The sequence below is a fragment of the Jaculus jaculus genome, chromosome 21 (assembly GCF_020740685.1).
Source record: "Jaculus jaculus isolate mJacJac1 chromosome 21, mJacJac1.mat.Y.cur, whole genome shotgun sequence".
NCBI classification, from domain to species: domain Eukaryota; kingdom Metazoa; phylum Chordata; class Mammalia; order Rodentia; family Dipodidae; genus Jaculus; species Jaculus jaculus.
This window is the reverse complement of record NC_059122.1, coordinates 12,787,096-12,801,367: the sequence shown is the minus strand read 5'-3', so window position 1 is coordinate 12,801,367 and position 14,272 is coordinate 12,787,096. Positions and strand designations below refer to the sequence as shown.

The window sequence follows — 14,272 nt, the reverse complement described above, 5'->3', positions numbered from 1 at the left end:
GTGTAGGTAGTGTCAGGCACTGTGAGGTCATGGATATCCAGGCCATTTTGTGTCTGGAGGAGCATGTTGTAAGGAGTCCTATCCTTCCTTTGGCTCTTACATTCTTTCCGCCACCTCTTCCACATTAGACCCTGAGCCTTGGAAGGTGTGATCGAGATGTTACTCAGTACTCCAGTCACTTCTTTCCAGCACCATGATACCTTCTGAGTCGTCCCAAGGTCACTGCCATCTGAAAAGAGAAGATTCTCTACCCCAAAGTGAGAGTAGTGTTAATATAAGGATATGAAGATTAAGAGAAGTGCTTACTGGGCAGTTTGATGAGCATAGTATATACATTTAGCCAGACATCAGCAGATGTTACACCCCTAGGGCTCATGACTACCCCTGTTTCAGTATCAGGGATGTGTTTCTCCCCATGAAGCGGGCCTCCAGTCCAATTGGAGGGCAGTTGGTTTCCACCAGGATAGACGTGCCACTATTGCACCCGTTGGCTCATTTGGCCTGGCTGACACACACCACTCTTACGTCCTTTCAAACAGTACACAGCACCCCAGTACCAGGATCTGCAGGTAACAAGCAGGTCACAGGAGCTATGACACGCCACAGCCGCACATGCCCACACACGGCTGTCCAGAAGCCTAAGGACCCGTGTTCAACTTTCCAGATTTAGCCAGGCGCATGAAGGTGAGGCAGGCGAAAGGTGGCACATGCCCGTTAGGTGCCACCAAGTGTCTGCACTTCGATTGTAGTGGCGGAGGCCCTGGCGTTCCAATTTTCTCTCTCTCTCTAAAAAAAAAAAAAAAACTTTAGCCGGGTGTGGTGGAGCATGCCTTTAATCCCAGCACTCGGGAGGCAGAGGTAGGAGTATCTCTGTCAGTTCGAGGCCACCCTGAGACTCCATAGTGAATTCCAGGTCAGCCTGGGCTAGAGTGAGACCCTACCTTGAAAAAAAAAAAACTTTAAAAAAAGTTCTAGGCTAGCCTGGCATGGTGGCGCATGTCTTTAGTCCCAGCCCTCAGGAGGCAGAGGTAGGAAGATCACTGTGAGTTTCAGGCCAGCCTGAAACTGCATAGTAAATTTGGGATCAGCCTGGGCTAGAGTGAAATTTTACCTTGCAGAAAAAAATAAAGGCCGGACTAAGCAATTTAATGAGACTGTTTCACAATAAAAAATTAGAAGGGGGCCAGAGAGATCACTTAGTGGTTAAGGCGCTTGCCTGCAAAGCCTAAGGACCCATGTTCGACTCTCCAGATCCCACGTAAGCTAGAGGCAAAAAGGTGAGTCAAACACAAGGTCGCACGTGCCCACAAGTGTCTGGGGTTTGATTGTAGGGGCTGAGGTACTGGTGTGCCAATTTTCTTTCTCTTTCTCTGTCTTCCTTTCCCTCTAAAAAATAAATTTATGGCTGGAGAGATGGCATAGTGGTTAATGCACTTGCTTGTGAAGCCAAAGGATTCAGGTTAGATTCCCCAGAACTCATAAAGGCAGATACACAAGGGGGCGCGTGTGTCTGGAGTTCGTTTGCAGTGGCTGGAGGCCCTGGCACGCCCATTCTCTCTGCCTCTTTCTCTCTCAAATAAATAAAATATTTTTTTTAAAAAAGGTTTAAAAATTAAAAGAGGGGTCTGGAGAGATGGCTTAGCCGTTAAGTGCTTGCTTGTGAAGCTTAAGGACCCAGGTTTGAGGCTCCATTCCCCAGGACCCATGTAAACCAGAGCACAAGGTGGCACATGCCTCTGGAGTTTGTTTGCAGTGGCTGGAGGCCCTGGAGCACCCATTCTCGCTCTGCCTCCTTCTTTCTTTGTCACTCTCAAATAAATACATAAATAAAAATTTTAAAAAATTGGAGGAGGTCTGAGAGGGACTGGAGAGATGGCTTTAGTGCTTAAGGCATGCTTGCCTGCAAAGCCTAAGGACACATGTTCAACTCTCCACGTCCCAGGTAAGCCACACAGTAAAGCAAGCATGCAATGTCACACACGCACACATGGGGGCACACTCAGTGCAGTGGCCGGAGGCCTTAGCGTTCCAATTCTCTCTCTCCTTTAAAACAAACAAACAAAAAGGACAGACTTGGTGGCGCACGCCTTTAGTCCCAGCACTCGTGAGGCAGAGGTAGGAGGATCTCCATGAGTTCGAGGTCACCCTGAGACTCCATAGTGAATTCAAGGTCAGCCTGAGCTAGAGTGAGACCCATCGTAAAAAAAAAAAAAAAAAAAAAAAAAAGCTAGTCTGTTGGGCTTGCCTAAAAAATAATCATTATCATTATCATCATCATCGTCACCTGCTGTAGCACTTGATTACATACCCAGATATCTGGACACTGGTGTATTCTAGACAGAGTAACACACACAGACCCACAGGGAAAGAACGGATAGACACGTAAAAATTTCCAGTCACAGCCAGGCGTGGTGGCGTATGCCTTTAATCCCAGCACTTGGGGAAGCAGAGGTAGGAGGGTCACTGTGGGTTCAAGGCCACCCTGAGACTACAGGGTGAGTTCCAGGTCAGTTTGAGCTAGAGCGAGACTTTACCTTGAAAATCAAAAAAAACGAATAAAATTTCCAGTCACCTAGATGACCACCAATTCATTAATTATTTCATGGTGGGTTTTTTATTTTTTGGTAGAGTTTGCTCACAAGTAGGGTCTCACTCTAGCCCAGGCTGACCTGGAATTCACCATGGAGTCTCAGGGTGGCCTCGAACTCACGGCGATCCTCCTGCCTCTGCCTCCGGAGTGCTGGGACTAAAGGCGTGCGCCACCATGCCTAGCAGAAAGAGAATATGGGCCCGCCAGCTGCTGCAAGTGACCTCCAGATGTATGTGCCACTTTGTGTATCTGCCTTTATGTGGGTCCTGGGGAATGGAAATCAAGTCATTAGTCTTTGCAGGTGAGTGCCTGCAACGCTGAACCATTTCTCCAGCTTTCATGTTTTGTTTTTTTTTTTGGGGGGGGGAGGGTTCTTTGCTTTTGAAGTAGGGTCTCACTCTAGCCCAGGCTGACCTAGAATTCACTATGGAGTCTCAGGCTGGCCTTGAAAACACAGCAATCCTCCTACCTCTGCCTCCAGAATGCTTAGATTAAAGGCGTGTGCCATCACACCCAGCTGTTTTTTTTAATTATTTTTTAGTTTTTTAAAAAATTTATTTTGAGAAAGAGGCAGATAGAGAATGGGCACCCCAGGGCCTTCAGCCACTGCAAACAAACTCCAGACGCATGCGCCACCTTGTGCATCTGGCTGGGACGTGTCAGTTCTGTGGTGGACAGCCATGTGTGGGCATGAACGGCTATGTCCTTGGGGGCCCTGTGGCGTGTTATGGCTCCTGTGACCTGCTTGTTATCTGCAGGTCCTGGTACTGGGGTGCGGTGTACTGTTTGAAAGAACATAGGAGCGGTGTGTGTGGGAGGGAATCTGTGGTTGTCGTTGTCATTTTGTGTGGCAGTTATGGAACCTAAGGCACGTGAAGGGTGTGTGTGCATATATGTGTGTGCATATATGTGTGTGCGTAATAACTGTAGTTATTGTTATTATTATTTTTGGTTTTCCGAGGTAGAGTCTCACTCTAGCCCAGGCTGACCTGGAATTCACTATGGAGTCTCAGGGTGGCCTCGAACTCACGGCGATCCTCCTGCCTCTGCCTCCCGAGTGCTGGGATTAAAGGCGTGGCTCCGCTGTTGTGTTTTTTGGGACAGGCTCACTATGTAGTCCAAGCTGGTCTGAAATTCAGGATCCTCCTGCTTCGGCCTCCACGCATTGGTATGACAGATCTGAGCCACCGTGGCCGGCGACACTTGCTGCCTGAGCCGGCCAACATTGATTCTGGGGACACACCTGTGAACCACAGGTGACATCACCTGATACAAGTTACACTGCTGTTCATAGTGACTCTGACAGATGCGGGCTCACAGTCAATCTACACTTAAGACACCATGACCAAAAAAAAAAAAAAAAAAAAAAAAAGAGGGGGCTGAAGAGATGGCTTAGCGGTTAAGGCACTTACTTGCTTTCGAAGCCTAAGGATCCAGGTTCGATTCTCGAGATCCCATGTAAGCCAGAGGCACATGATGGCTCATGCAACTGGAGTTCCTTCTGCAGTGGCCAGAGGCCCTGGCACACCCATTCTCTCCCTAATTAGTAAAACAAAACAAACAGAAAAAGATTTAACCAGGTATGGTGGTGCACACCTTTAATCCCAACACTCTGGAGGCAAAGTGCAAGGCTACCCTGAGACTCCATAGTGAATTCCAGGTCAGCCTGAGCTACAGTGAGACCCTACCTCGAAAAATCAAAAAATAGAAATAAAAAATAAACACCATGAGCCTGACACATATACACCCACGGTAACGCTGACATCCACACATAAACAGAATGCCACAGGATCACTGGGGTACACACAGGTGGCAGAGGGGTGCCGTGGTGGCACATGCCCACCGAGTGCCCAAAACAGCCCAGCAGAGTAGCTGAGGATGGAAGCCCCCCTCTAACAGGTGCGCAGTGTGTGTGCACACGGAGCCCACCTTAATCCGGACACGGGGGTCCCCCGTACGACGAAATGTCTAGTAATGTCTCCCATCGCCCATTGCCTCTGGAGGAGTCGGAGCCTCCTCACTCACCCCCTGCCCTCGCCTCCGGGAAGTGCCGGTGCCTGGCCCACCCACTGCCCACGGGCTAGGGGAGACACTCCACACTCAAGCCCCCCCCAAGACCCAGGAAGCTGGAAAGGAAGGCCCAAGGAGGAGGGATGGAGGGGACGCGGTAGGGTCTCCGCCAACATGAGAAATGTAAGTGAAGACTGCTCTCTTGCCAATCTGGACAGCCTAGACCTTCAGTGGGACCCTCGTGGGGACCCCCAGGGGGTTGTAGCTCCTCCTGCACCCCCCGCCCCCAGTCATGGGATCCTTGTTTTCCAAGGGCTGCCCGTTCTCTTCCGCTCCCTCAGGCGGTGACACACGCATGAGGACATTGCACAGCGGAACACAGGCCGCTTGCCCACAGGACACCCAACGCTGGGAGGCCCATGCTGGACTCTTGTCCCCTCCGGAATGCCCTTCTTCTTCGTGGCGGATCTATGATCCCTCAACCCCCCAGATTTACTTCGACTGTACAACGAGATCTGCACCGGATGCCCTATTTTTTGTTGGCATTCAGTGTGGGTGGGGGACCCCACTCACCTGCCAGCTGTGGCGGCCCTGCAACCAGCCTCCCCACGTCCCCTCCAGAGACTTCAAAGCCAGCCCGGGAGCAGCCCAAAGCCTCCACGCCCCTCCTCCAAGGCCCCGGGGACACGTGGCGGGAAGCGCATTCGGCCTCCCCCTACCCCACCCCAGGGCCCCCGAGGTCAACAGGACCTAGTGCAACACAACACAAGTGGTTTGGAGAATATAGAAGACTTATCTCGGCACGTGGAGGGGACGGGGCGGAGGGGGGGTCTGACCATCACCAGCAACAGAAGGGAGACGGGGTGTGAATGGACACACACACACACACACACACACACACACACACACACACGCTGAGCCAGAAACCCAGACACATGACCCCAGATGACAAAGAGACAGGCGAGCCCAGACAGACACCGAGGGCGGGAAGTCAACATGAAAAGGCCTGGCAGACAAAGAGACCGGGCACCTCCTCCCGGCCAGCCCCTTGACCCAAGCCCCACCCACTACCCCTCGGCCCCAGTCTGGGCGCCCGCTGACGTTCTAGTCATTCACGGCTTTTATTGAGGTGGGTGTGGGGACAGACTCCTGACATACAGGCACCAAACTCGGGAGGCAGAAGTAGGAGGACTGACGTGAGTTCGAGGCCATCCTGAAACTACATAGTGATTTCCAGGTCAGCCTGGGCTAGAGTGAGACGGTACCTTAAAAGAAAAAAACAACATAAAAAACGGGTGTTCTCTCATCTCACCTTTCTCCTGCAGGTCTAGGCGCTCATCTGTTAGGGCCGTGAGCCTACCTTGTCCCTCGACAGGCTGCCTCTTGTCACCCGTGTCCCCCCGACCCCGAGCCAAAATTGGAAGCTGTTAGCCAGGTGCATGCACCGCGTGCATGGGAAGGCAGGGGTGGGCTGAGAAAGCGGGGTGAGCGGGGATCCGGCTCCAAGGAGGCCTAGACACCTGATGGTTGGGACTGACCTTAGCGAGAGCTGAGCTCAGGACTGGGCCAGAGGGCTCAAGCCCTCCGGGGTGAGGCCTAAGGACCTGTGGGTACCACACTGTCCCTAGGGGCTGTCTCTGGACCACATGGGGAGTTCCTCTGGGGTCCTGAGAAAGCCCCCCCCAGCTGCTGCATCTTTTAGGGGGCCGGGATCTGATGGATTCCTAAGCTCAGCACATTGCGTGCTCTCCATCTGCTTTGGGGTGACCCCCTAGGAGATTCCCCTAGGAGGTGTTATATTCCCTTCATACAAGTGACAGGGACCAGTTTAAAAAAAAATATATATATATATATATATATAGATACACACACATATATATAGATATATATAGATACACACATACATACACACACACACACGTATGTATGTATGTATGTATGTATATGTCTTCGGAGCTGGAGAGATGGCTCAGCATTAAGGCGCCTGCCTTCGAAGCCTAAGAACCCAGCTTTGATTCCCCAGGACCCAGGTAAAGCTAGATGCAAAGGGGTGCACACATCTGGAGTTCTTTTGCAGTGGCCAGAGGCACTGGGGCTCTCATTCTCTATCTGCCCTTTTCTCCCTCCCCCCCCCCCACACAAGTAAATTAATTAAATACAAAATGTTTAAAAAATATCTTTAGGGCTGGAGAGAAGGCTTAGCCATTAAGGCGTTTGCCCGCAAAGCCAAAGGATCCCGGTTTGATCCTCCAGGACCCATGTAAACCAGATGCATGACGGGGCGCACGCATCTGGAGTTTGTTTGCAGTGGCTGGAGGCCCTGGCACGCCCATTCTCTCCCTCTCTCTCAAATAAATAAAAAATATATATATAAAAAATCTTCTCCACCTCCCCCCCCCCCCCCCCGCAGCCGCAGGTCCTCAACGTTCTTTTTCTTTCTTTCTTTCTTTTCTTTTTTTTTTTCCAGGCATCTTTCAAAACCATCCATTCTCTGGACAGGGGCGGGCTGTTAGTAGAAGCGAGCCTGGGTTTGAATGGGGTAGGAGCTGGAAGTTATGGGTCCTTGGAGGAGGGGACTGTGTGCCCATTTTCTGTGGCGGCAAGCAAGTGTGACCAGCTCTTACAGATGGGGCCTCTCCTTCTCCCCTTTCTAAGGTGGGTCTGGCTGTGGACTATTCCCTAGTGCCCATGGCAGCGGAGGGGGGGGGGGCTCTCAAAGTACTACATTGTATTGAAATGACTTGTTTATTTCTCCCAGCACAAGATGAGGCCCGGGGAGGTCATTACATTGTTTTAAAATGACTTGTTTATCTCCACAAGTCATCTGTACCCCCCAGAGGCCTGAGGCAGGCGTATGGCTACCACACCCGCCCCAGACATGGGCTTAGAATCCCTCTTGGCCCATTCATTTCTCTGTGCCCTTTTAGCCTCAGTCTCCCCAAAGCAAGTGGAGGTAATTTACACCACCCGTGGAGGTAATTTACACTAGGTTCACAGAATTCCTTTTTCCTTTGCTTTCCAACACCCGCCCCCCCCCTCCACATTAAGGTCTCTAGCCCTGGCTGACTTGGAACTCACTCTGTAGTTTCCTGGCTGGTCTGGAACTCACAGCAGATAGTCCTACCTCTCCGCCTCCTGAGTGCAGGCAGGTGCCACCATGCCAGGCTACAGGATATTTTTTAAAACATTTATTTATTTACGTATTTGACAGAGAATGGGCGCACCAGGGCCTCCCCAGCCACTGCAAACAACTCTGGATGCATGCGTCCCCTTGTGCATCGGGCTATTATGGGTCCTGGGGAATATAACCTGGGTCTTTTGGCTTTGCAGGCAAATGCCTTAACAGCTAAGCCATCTCTCCAGCCTTATTTATTTTAGAGAGAGGGAAAGAGGCTGATAGATGGAAAGAGACAGAATGGACACTCCAGGATTTCCAGCCACTACAAATGAATTCCAGAAGCATGCTCTCTACCTTGTGCATCTGGCTCATGTGGATCCTGGGGAATTGAACATGGGTCCTTAGGCTTTGCAGGCAAGCGCCTTAACCACTAAGCCATCACTCCAATTTTTTTTTTAGGTAGCTCTTGCTCTAGCCCAGGCTGACCTGGAATTCACTATTTAGTTTCAGGTGGACTTGAACTCATGGTGATCCTCCTACCTCTGCCTCCTGAGTGCTGGGATCAAAGGCGTGTGCCACCATGCCAGGCTTACAGTGTTTTTATGGATTATTTATTTGCAAGCAGAGAGGGACAGAGACAGACAGAATGGGTGCATCCGGGCCTCCTGCCACTGCAAATGAACTTCAGACGCCTGCGCCCCTTGGTGTATCTAGCTCGACGTGGGGTTCTGGGGAGTTGCACAGGGCCATCAGGTTTTGTAAGCAAATGCCTTTAACTGGTGAGCCATTTCCCCAGCCCTAGTTCTGTTTTTGAGGCAGGCTCGCTCTGTAGTCTAGGCTGGCCTGGAATGAACTCAGCAGCCCATGCTGGCCTCCTGCCTCCGCCTCCAAAGTGCTGAGATTTCAGTCCTGTGCCACATGCTGGGCTTGGACACATCTCTTGAATAAAGAGGAGAGAGAAAGTCTACCTGTCACCTATGTTGCGGGGGCTGCACATTCGCTATATATATATATAATGTTTTTTGGAGGCAGGGTCTCGCTGTAGCCCAGACTGACCTGGAATTCACAAATATATGTATGCGTGTGTGTGTGTGTGTATGTTTTTACTTTGTCTGATTTTAAAAAATTTTTAATTTATTTGCAAGCAAAAAGAGAGACAGAGAATGGGCACGCCAGGGCCTCCAGCCACGGCAAACAAACTCCAGATGCATGTGCTCCTTGTGCATCTGGCTTACGTGGATCCTGGGAATTGAACCTGGGTCCTTTGGCTTTGCAGGCAAACGCTAACTGCTAAACTATCTCTCCAGCCCACCATTTTTTTTTTTTTTTTCTTTGAGGTAGGGTCTCGCTCTAGCCCAGGCTGACTGGCAATTTACTATGTAGTCTCAGGGTGGTCTTGAACTCATGGTGATCCTCCTACCTCTGCCTCCGGTATGCTGGGGTCAAAGGCGTGTGACACCACACCCAGCTCCAATATTTTTATTTATTTATTTACTTGCAAGCAGAAAGAGAGAGAGAGAGAGAGAAAAAAAAAAAAAAAGATGGGCTTGCCAGGGCCTCTGGGCACCCCAGAACATTCTCAGTACATGTGCCATGTTGTGCCTCTGGTTTTACATGGGTGCTGGGGAATTGAACTCAGGCTGTCAGGCTTTGCAAACAAGCGCATCTAACCACCGAGCCATCTGTCCAGCCCTCACTGTTAATATTTTTCTGTTTGTCCCAGATCTAGGAACACATGTGAGTCAAAGAGACCTTGACTCCCCATTGCCCTACCCGGCTCCCTTCCCTCTCTCCCCGCCCCCCCGGGGATCTCAGTCCCCAGGAATTTGCCAAGGGTTTGGGGGAACATTCAACCTGTCGGTGAGTTTGAGCAGCTCACACAAACCATCGACCGTTGAGTGGACCCCGAGGCCTGGAACTGCTGCCCACCCTGTTGCCGCCCCCCACCCCACCTTCCCAGATTTGGAAAAACAGGTTCCCTCTGTCTGTCCAGTCCCTTAGCCACAGCAAAGGTCACAATCAACATTCATTGTTGTCGGTGGGTTGTGAGGAGGAAGCCAGACCCACCGGGGGATGAATGTCACTGTGGCTGGGCCATACGCAGCGCCCCACCCCCTCGAGGGGGGTGGGGAGATGGGGCAGGGGGTAGGATCCACCTGAGACCCCCTCCCAAATAATTCAACCACCCCCTTGCCCTGACCGCAGCCACTTACTTCTGCCTTGGGAAGGAGGGCTGGTGACTACCATCAGAATGGACAGGTTGGAGTTGGGGGGAATTAAATCCCGGAGGGTTGTGTGTTGGGGAGGTCATAAACCGGGGCTCCCCAGTAGCCGGAAAGTATTCCCGAGGGAGGTGTTTCCTTGATAAGGTTTCTGGGACAGATAGGTGGGTGGGTGGATGGATGGATGGATGAACGGATGGATGAACGGATGGATGAACGGATGGATGAACAGACGGACGGATACAATGAGTGCATGGATAAGTGGACAGATGGGTGGGTGTTGTGTAAGGCAGCAGACACTCTAACCTTCCCTCTTGTTTCCAACTTCCTACTTGCCTGGCACACTGCTCCGCCAAAGCCTGTGCCCCAAGCAGAAACTCCCAGGCTTCCCCCTCCCTCCCCCCACCCAACTCTCCCCAAACTGAGCTCTCCTCTGACAGAGGTGAGGCTGAGAGAGTAAGGGGTTTGGCTAGTGTCCTGCTCTCCTGTGGACACCTCATTGGCTGGCTGATCCGAGGAGGAAAAGCTGGGAGCTGCAGTGGCTCCCCAACCTCTCCAGCAAGTGGAGGTTCCCATCCTTTACTTAGGGCTCCACCGAGACAATGAAGGTCCTCCAAGGAAGCCCGAGGCAGGAACCTGGCCCTTCGCTCCACGCTTGGGGCCCTCTTTGCTTTCACAGACAGCTGGGAGAGCCGCATTATCTGCCCGACCCCCACTCAAAAAAAAAAAAAAAAAAAAAAAAAAAAGCCCAGGGCCACCTGGCCCCTTCCCAAGTTCTGGGGAGGAAGGAAAGAGTTACTAAGCTAAGGTCACCTAAGTGTTTAGCCTTAGGGTAGAGTTCTGAGCGCCTCCACTTATCCTCCCCCAGCAGGCCAGTGGGGGTAGGCCTCCGGCAAGGAGGAGGCTTCAGGGAACACAGGAGTTCTCCATCTTGTCCTTCTGTAACCTGTGCCCACCACAAACACATATACCCCCTGGACAGGTGCATGGGGAGGGGGAGCAGGAAGCCCCCCAGTGACTATAAGGTACCTCCCACAGCCTGCCCCACCCCTATCACACCCCTCGGAGGTAAAAGACGGCTCAGACTCCCCCAGGCTCCAGGAGAAGGAAGCTGCCTGAGGGAGCCGGGGCAAGCTTGCTTCTTGCTCGGGCCTGGCACATGTTGACCAGCTATGGGAACTTTTGACCTGTGGACTGATTACCTGGGCTTGGCAAGCCTGGTTGGGACTCTGCACGAGGAAGAAGAGCCTGAGGCTCCTCGGCCGGACCCCAAACCACAGCCCACCCCAAGCCCAAAGGGCCAGAAAGGCAGCCAGGAAGCCTCGCCGGCGCCCGAACGCCAGTGCTCATTTTGCAGGCACAATGGAGAGTCCCGTGCCATCTACCAGTCCCATGTGCTGAAGGATGAGGCTGGCAGGGTGCTGTGCCCCATCCTGAGGGACTACGTGTGTCCCCAGTGTGGGGCCACGCAGGAGCACGCCCACACCCGACGCTTCTGCCCGCTCACCGGCCAGGGTTACACCTCTGTCTATTGCTATACCACCAGGAACTCCGCGGGCAAGAGACTGGCCCGGTCTGACAGGGCGAGGACCCAGGATGCCAGCCGCCACAGGGGAGGAGGAGGAGCCGCCGCAGCAGCAGCCGCCGGAGCAGGTGTCTGTGCAGGTGGTTGGGGGACTGGGCGTGCAGGGGACCTGTCCTAGGCTCTCTGCTGAGCCCACCTGAGGTCCCTCGAGTTGCGATCACTCCAGCCCTCACCTCAGAGGGCCAGGGGGGGACCCTGCTGTGTAGGTGTGCTGTTGTAAGTGTGGTCACAGGGACGGGGGGGGGGTTTCGCTGCGTGGTGGTCGTCTCTGACGTCGTTCTCCCTGGGCCCTTGGGTGTGGGGGGTGGTCTAGCAGTGGGGGCGGGGGCGGTGAGGTATATGGTGTGCTCTGTGCTTGGAGAGGAGCCGCTCAGCCTCGACCCCTGAGGTCCATTTGCCCAGTCTCGAGGCCTGTTCTGTTCAGGGAGCAGTGAAGGAGGTGGCCAGGAAAAGTGGCCTTAAAACGAGGAGCTGGGGCTGGAGAGATGGCTTAGCGGTTAAGCGCTTGCCTGTGAAGCCTAAGGACCCCGGTTCGAGGCTCGGTTCCCCAGGTCCCACGTTAGCCAGATGCACAAGGGGGCGCACGCGTCTGGAGTTCGTTTGCAGAGGCTGGAAGCCCTGGCCTCTCTCTCCCTCTATCTGTCTTTCTCTGTCTGTCTGTCGTTCTCAAATAAATAAATAAAAAATTAAAAAAACAAAAACGAGGAGCTGGAGCCAGGCGTGGTGGCGCACGCCATTAGTACCAGCACTCCAGAGGCAGGGGTAGGAGGATCGCCGTGAGTTCGAGGCCAGCCTGAACACTACACAGTGAATTCTAGGTCAGCCTGGGCTAGAGTGAGACCCTGAAACGAGGAGGCATCCGAGTCAGGTGACTTCTAGAAGCCCAAGGCACTCAGTTTGTACAAGACCTGAGGAGGGTGGCCCAGGCCTTGGAGCTAGCTTATCAGAAAACCTCCTGGAGTTCCCTGTATCTGGAACACGGCAGCGTGGGCCTGGATGGCAGGACGGCTCCTGACCTGAACTCGGGGCTGGAGTATGGTAGGTAGGCCCTTACGCATCGCTTGGCCAAGGGTTCCAGAACCCTAGAGGGGAGGACTTCGCAGCATGGCCAGGTCTCCAAGGTGGCAAGTGGGTGTGGAGGGAGCTGTTCACTGAGCCTGCTGGGGCCACCTTGGTAGAGCAGCTGCTCCTGCCCTAGATAGCGCCCAGGAAGGGTGTGCATGTTTCCTAAACCCTGTTTTGGTGCTGGGTACAAACCCGCCCAGATCACACAGGGGGTAAGCACCTCTCCAGCTTTGTCGAGGCACCTCTTCTGCTGTACTTTTGTTTGTGTGCTTTGTTTTCGAGGTAGGGTCTCGCTCTAGCCCAGACTGACCTGGAATTCACTGCGTGGTCCCAGGCTGGCCTCGAACTCACAGTGGTCCTCCTACCTCTGCCTCCTGAGTGCTGGGGTTAAAGGTGTGCGCCAACACTCCTGGCTTCTGTTGGTTTTAAGAAATATATATATTTTATGTATTTATTTTCAAGCAGAGGGGGAATGGGTATGCCAAGTCCTCCAGCAAATGAACTCTAGATGCATATGCCACCTTGTGCATCTGGCTTTAGGAGGGTACTGGGGAGTCAAACCCGACCCGGGCCATCAGGCTTTTCAGGCAAGCACCCTCGACTGCTGAGCCATTTCTCCATCCCCGTTTCTGTTGTTTTTGAGACAGACTGCTACGTAGTCCAGGTTGGACTTGAACTCATGGCAGTCTTCCTCAGCCTCCACAGTGTTAGGATTACAGTGGTGTGCCAGAAGCCTTGGCTTGAAGGGTTTTTTAGTTTTCTCGCTGTAGCCCAGGCAGGCCTGGAGTTCACTCTAGTCTCAGGGTGGCCTGGAACTCACTGCGATCCCAGTACTTCCGCCTCCCGAGCGCTGGAATGAAAGATGTAGAACCACATCAGCCAGGGGTTTTGTTTTTTGGTGGTGGTTGTTTTTAACCTGATGCTGGGGCCGGACCACTGAGCTGCATCTGCAGCCCTCCTGGTGAGGTTTGGAGAAACAAAGGCGCCAGGTCAGGTTCAATCCCCTTTTTCCCTCTCCTGGGAAGGGACCCTTCTGGGACTTGGAGGCACAGGACACCGCACATCTTATTATTCTGAGCGTAACAAATGCAAGGTTCCCTGCAGCCCGGTGACCACAAGGAAACAACAGGGTCTTGAGAAGTGGTCATTTTGGGGGTCCCCCCCCCATACACTCCACCTGACAAGCCCTGCTCCAGGGACGGCCGGCTCAGGCTGCGCCGCTAGGTGGCGCCGGCTCCCCAGCAGCGTGGTCCTCGGAGCGCACGAAAGGCGGCCAGCCGCAGGCGCTTAAGCGTGTCTCTCCCTCCCTGTTTCTATCCGCAGGTTCCAAAGGTGCCAGGAAGTGCCCGTCAGCACCAGCGCCCCCGTCCTTTAGCCCCTCCACTTCCGCCTAGGAGGCCGGCCGGACTTCAGCGGAAGGTGTACCTGAGACCCACCGCGCCCTCGGTGCTCCCCGCCTTGTCCCTCGGCAGGTGCCCAATAAACGTGCGCAAAGGACCGTCGTCGGCTGAGGCCTGGTCTTGAGACAAGGTCGTGGGGACCTGGCTGGAGCGGTTGCCTCTTCTCCAGGCTGCGTTCGCACCCTCGCCTGTCACTCCCCAACACACACACTCGTGCTGCCCCTTGAATCTGGAGTCAGCCTGGGGGCATGGATGTCACCGGGCAGTTAATGAATTCCAAAC

General features: G+C 53.3%; 1 protein-coding gene across 2 annotated transcripts; it reads left to right on the top strand.

Moving 5' to 3' along the window:
• The first annotated feature begins 11,112 nt into the window (after window positions 1-11,112).
• Window positions 11,113-14,088, top strand: Nanos3 (nanos C2HC-type zinc finger 3). Of its 2 annotated transcripts, none has more exons than XM_045139432.1 (2): window positions 11,113-11,593; window positions 13,914-14,088. In XM_045139432.1, exons 1-2 carry the CDS (start codon window positions 11,113-11,115, stop codon window positions 13,982-13,984), a joined length of 552 nt encoding a protein of 183 aa, XP_044995367.1. In that variant the 3' UTR covers window positions 13,985-14,088. The 2 variants fall into 2 exon arrangements, with proteins under 2 accessions (XP_044995367.1, XP_044995366.1); XM_045139431.1 differs by having other exon boundaries at window positions 11,113-11,605.
• Window positions 14,089-14,272: the final 184 nt, after the last annotated feature.

Coding starts and splice junctions, on each gene's coding strand:
- Nanos3 (XM_045139431.1), top strand. CDS start 11,113: ATGGGAACTTTTGACCTGTGGACTGATTACCTGGGCTTGGCAAGCCTG. Junction 11,606..13,913: donor CGGAGCAGGTGTCTGTGCAG/GTGGTTGGGGGA, acceptor TTCTATCCGCAG/GTTCCAAAGGTGCCAGGAAG.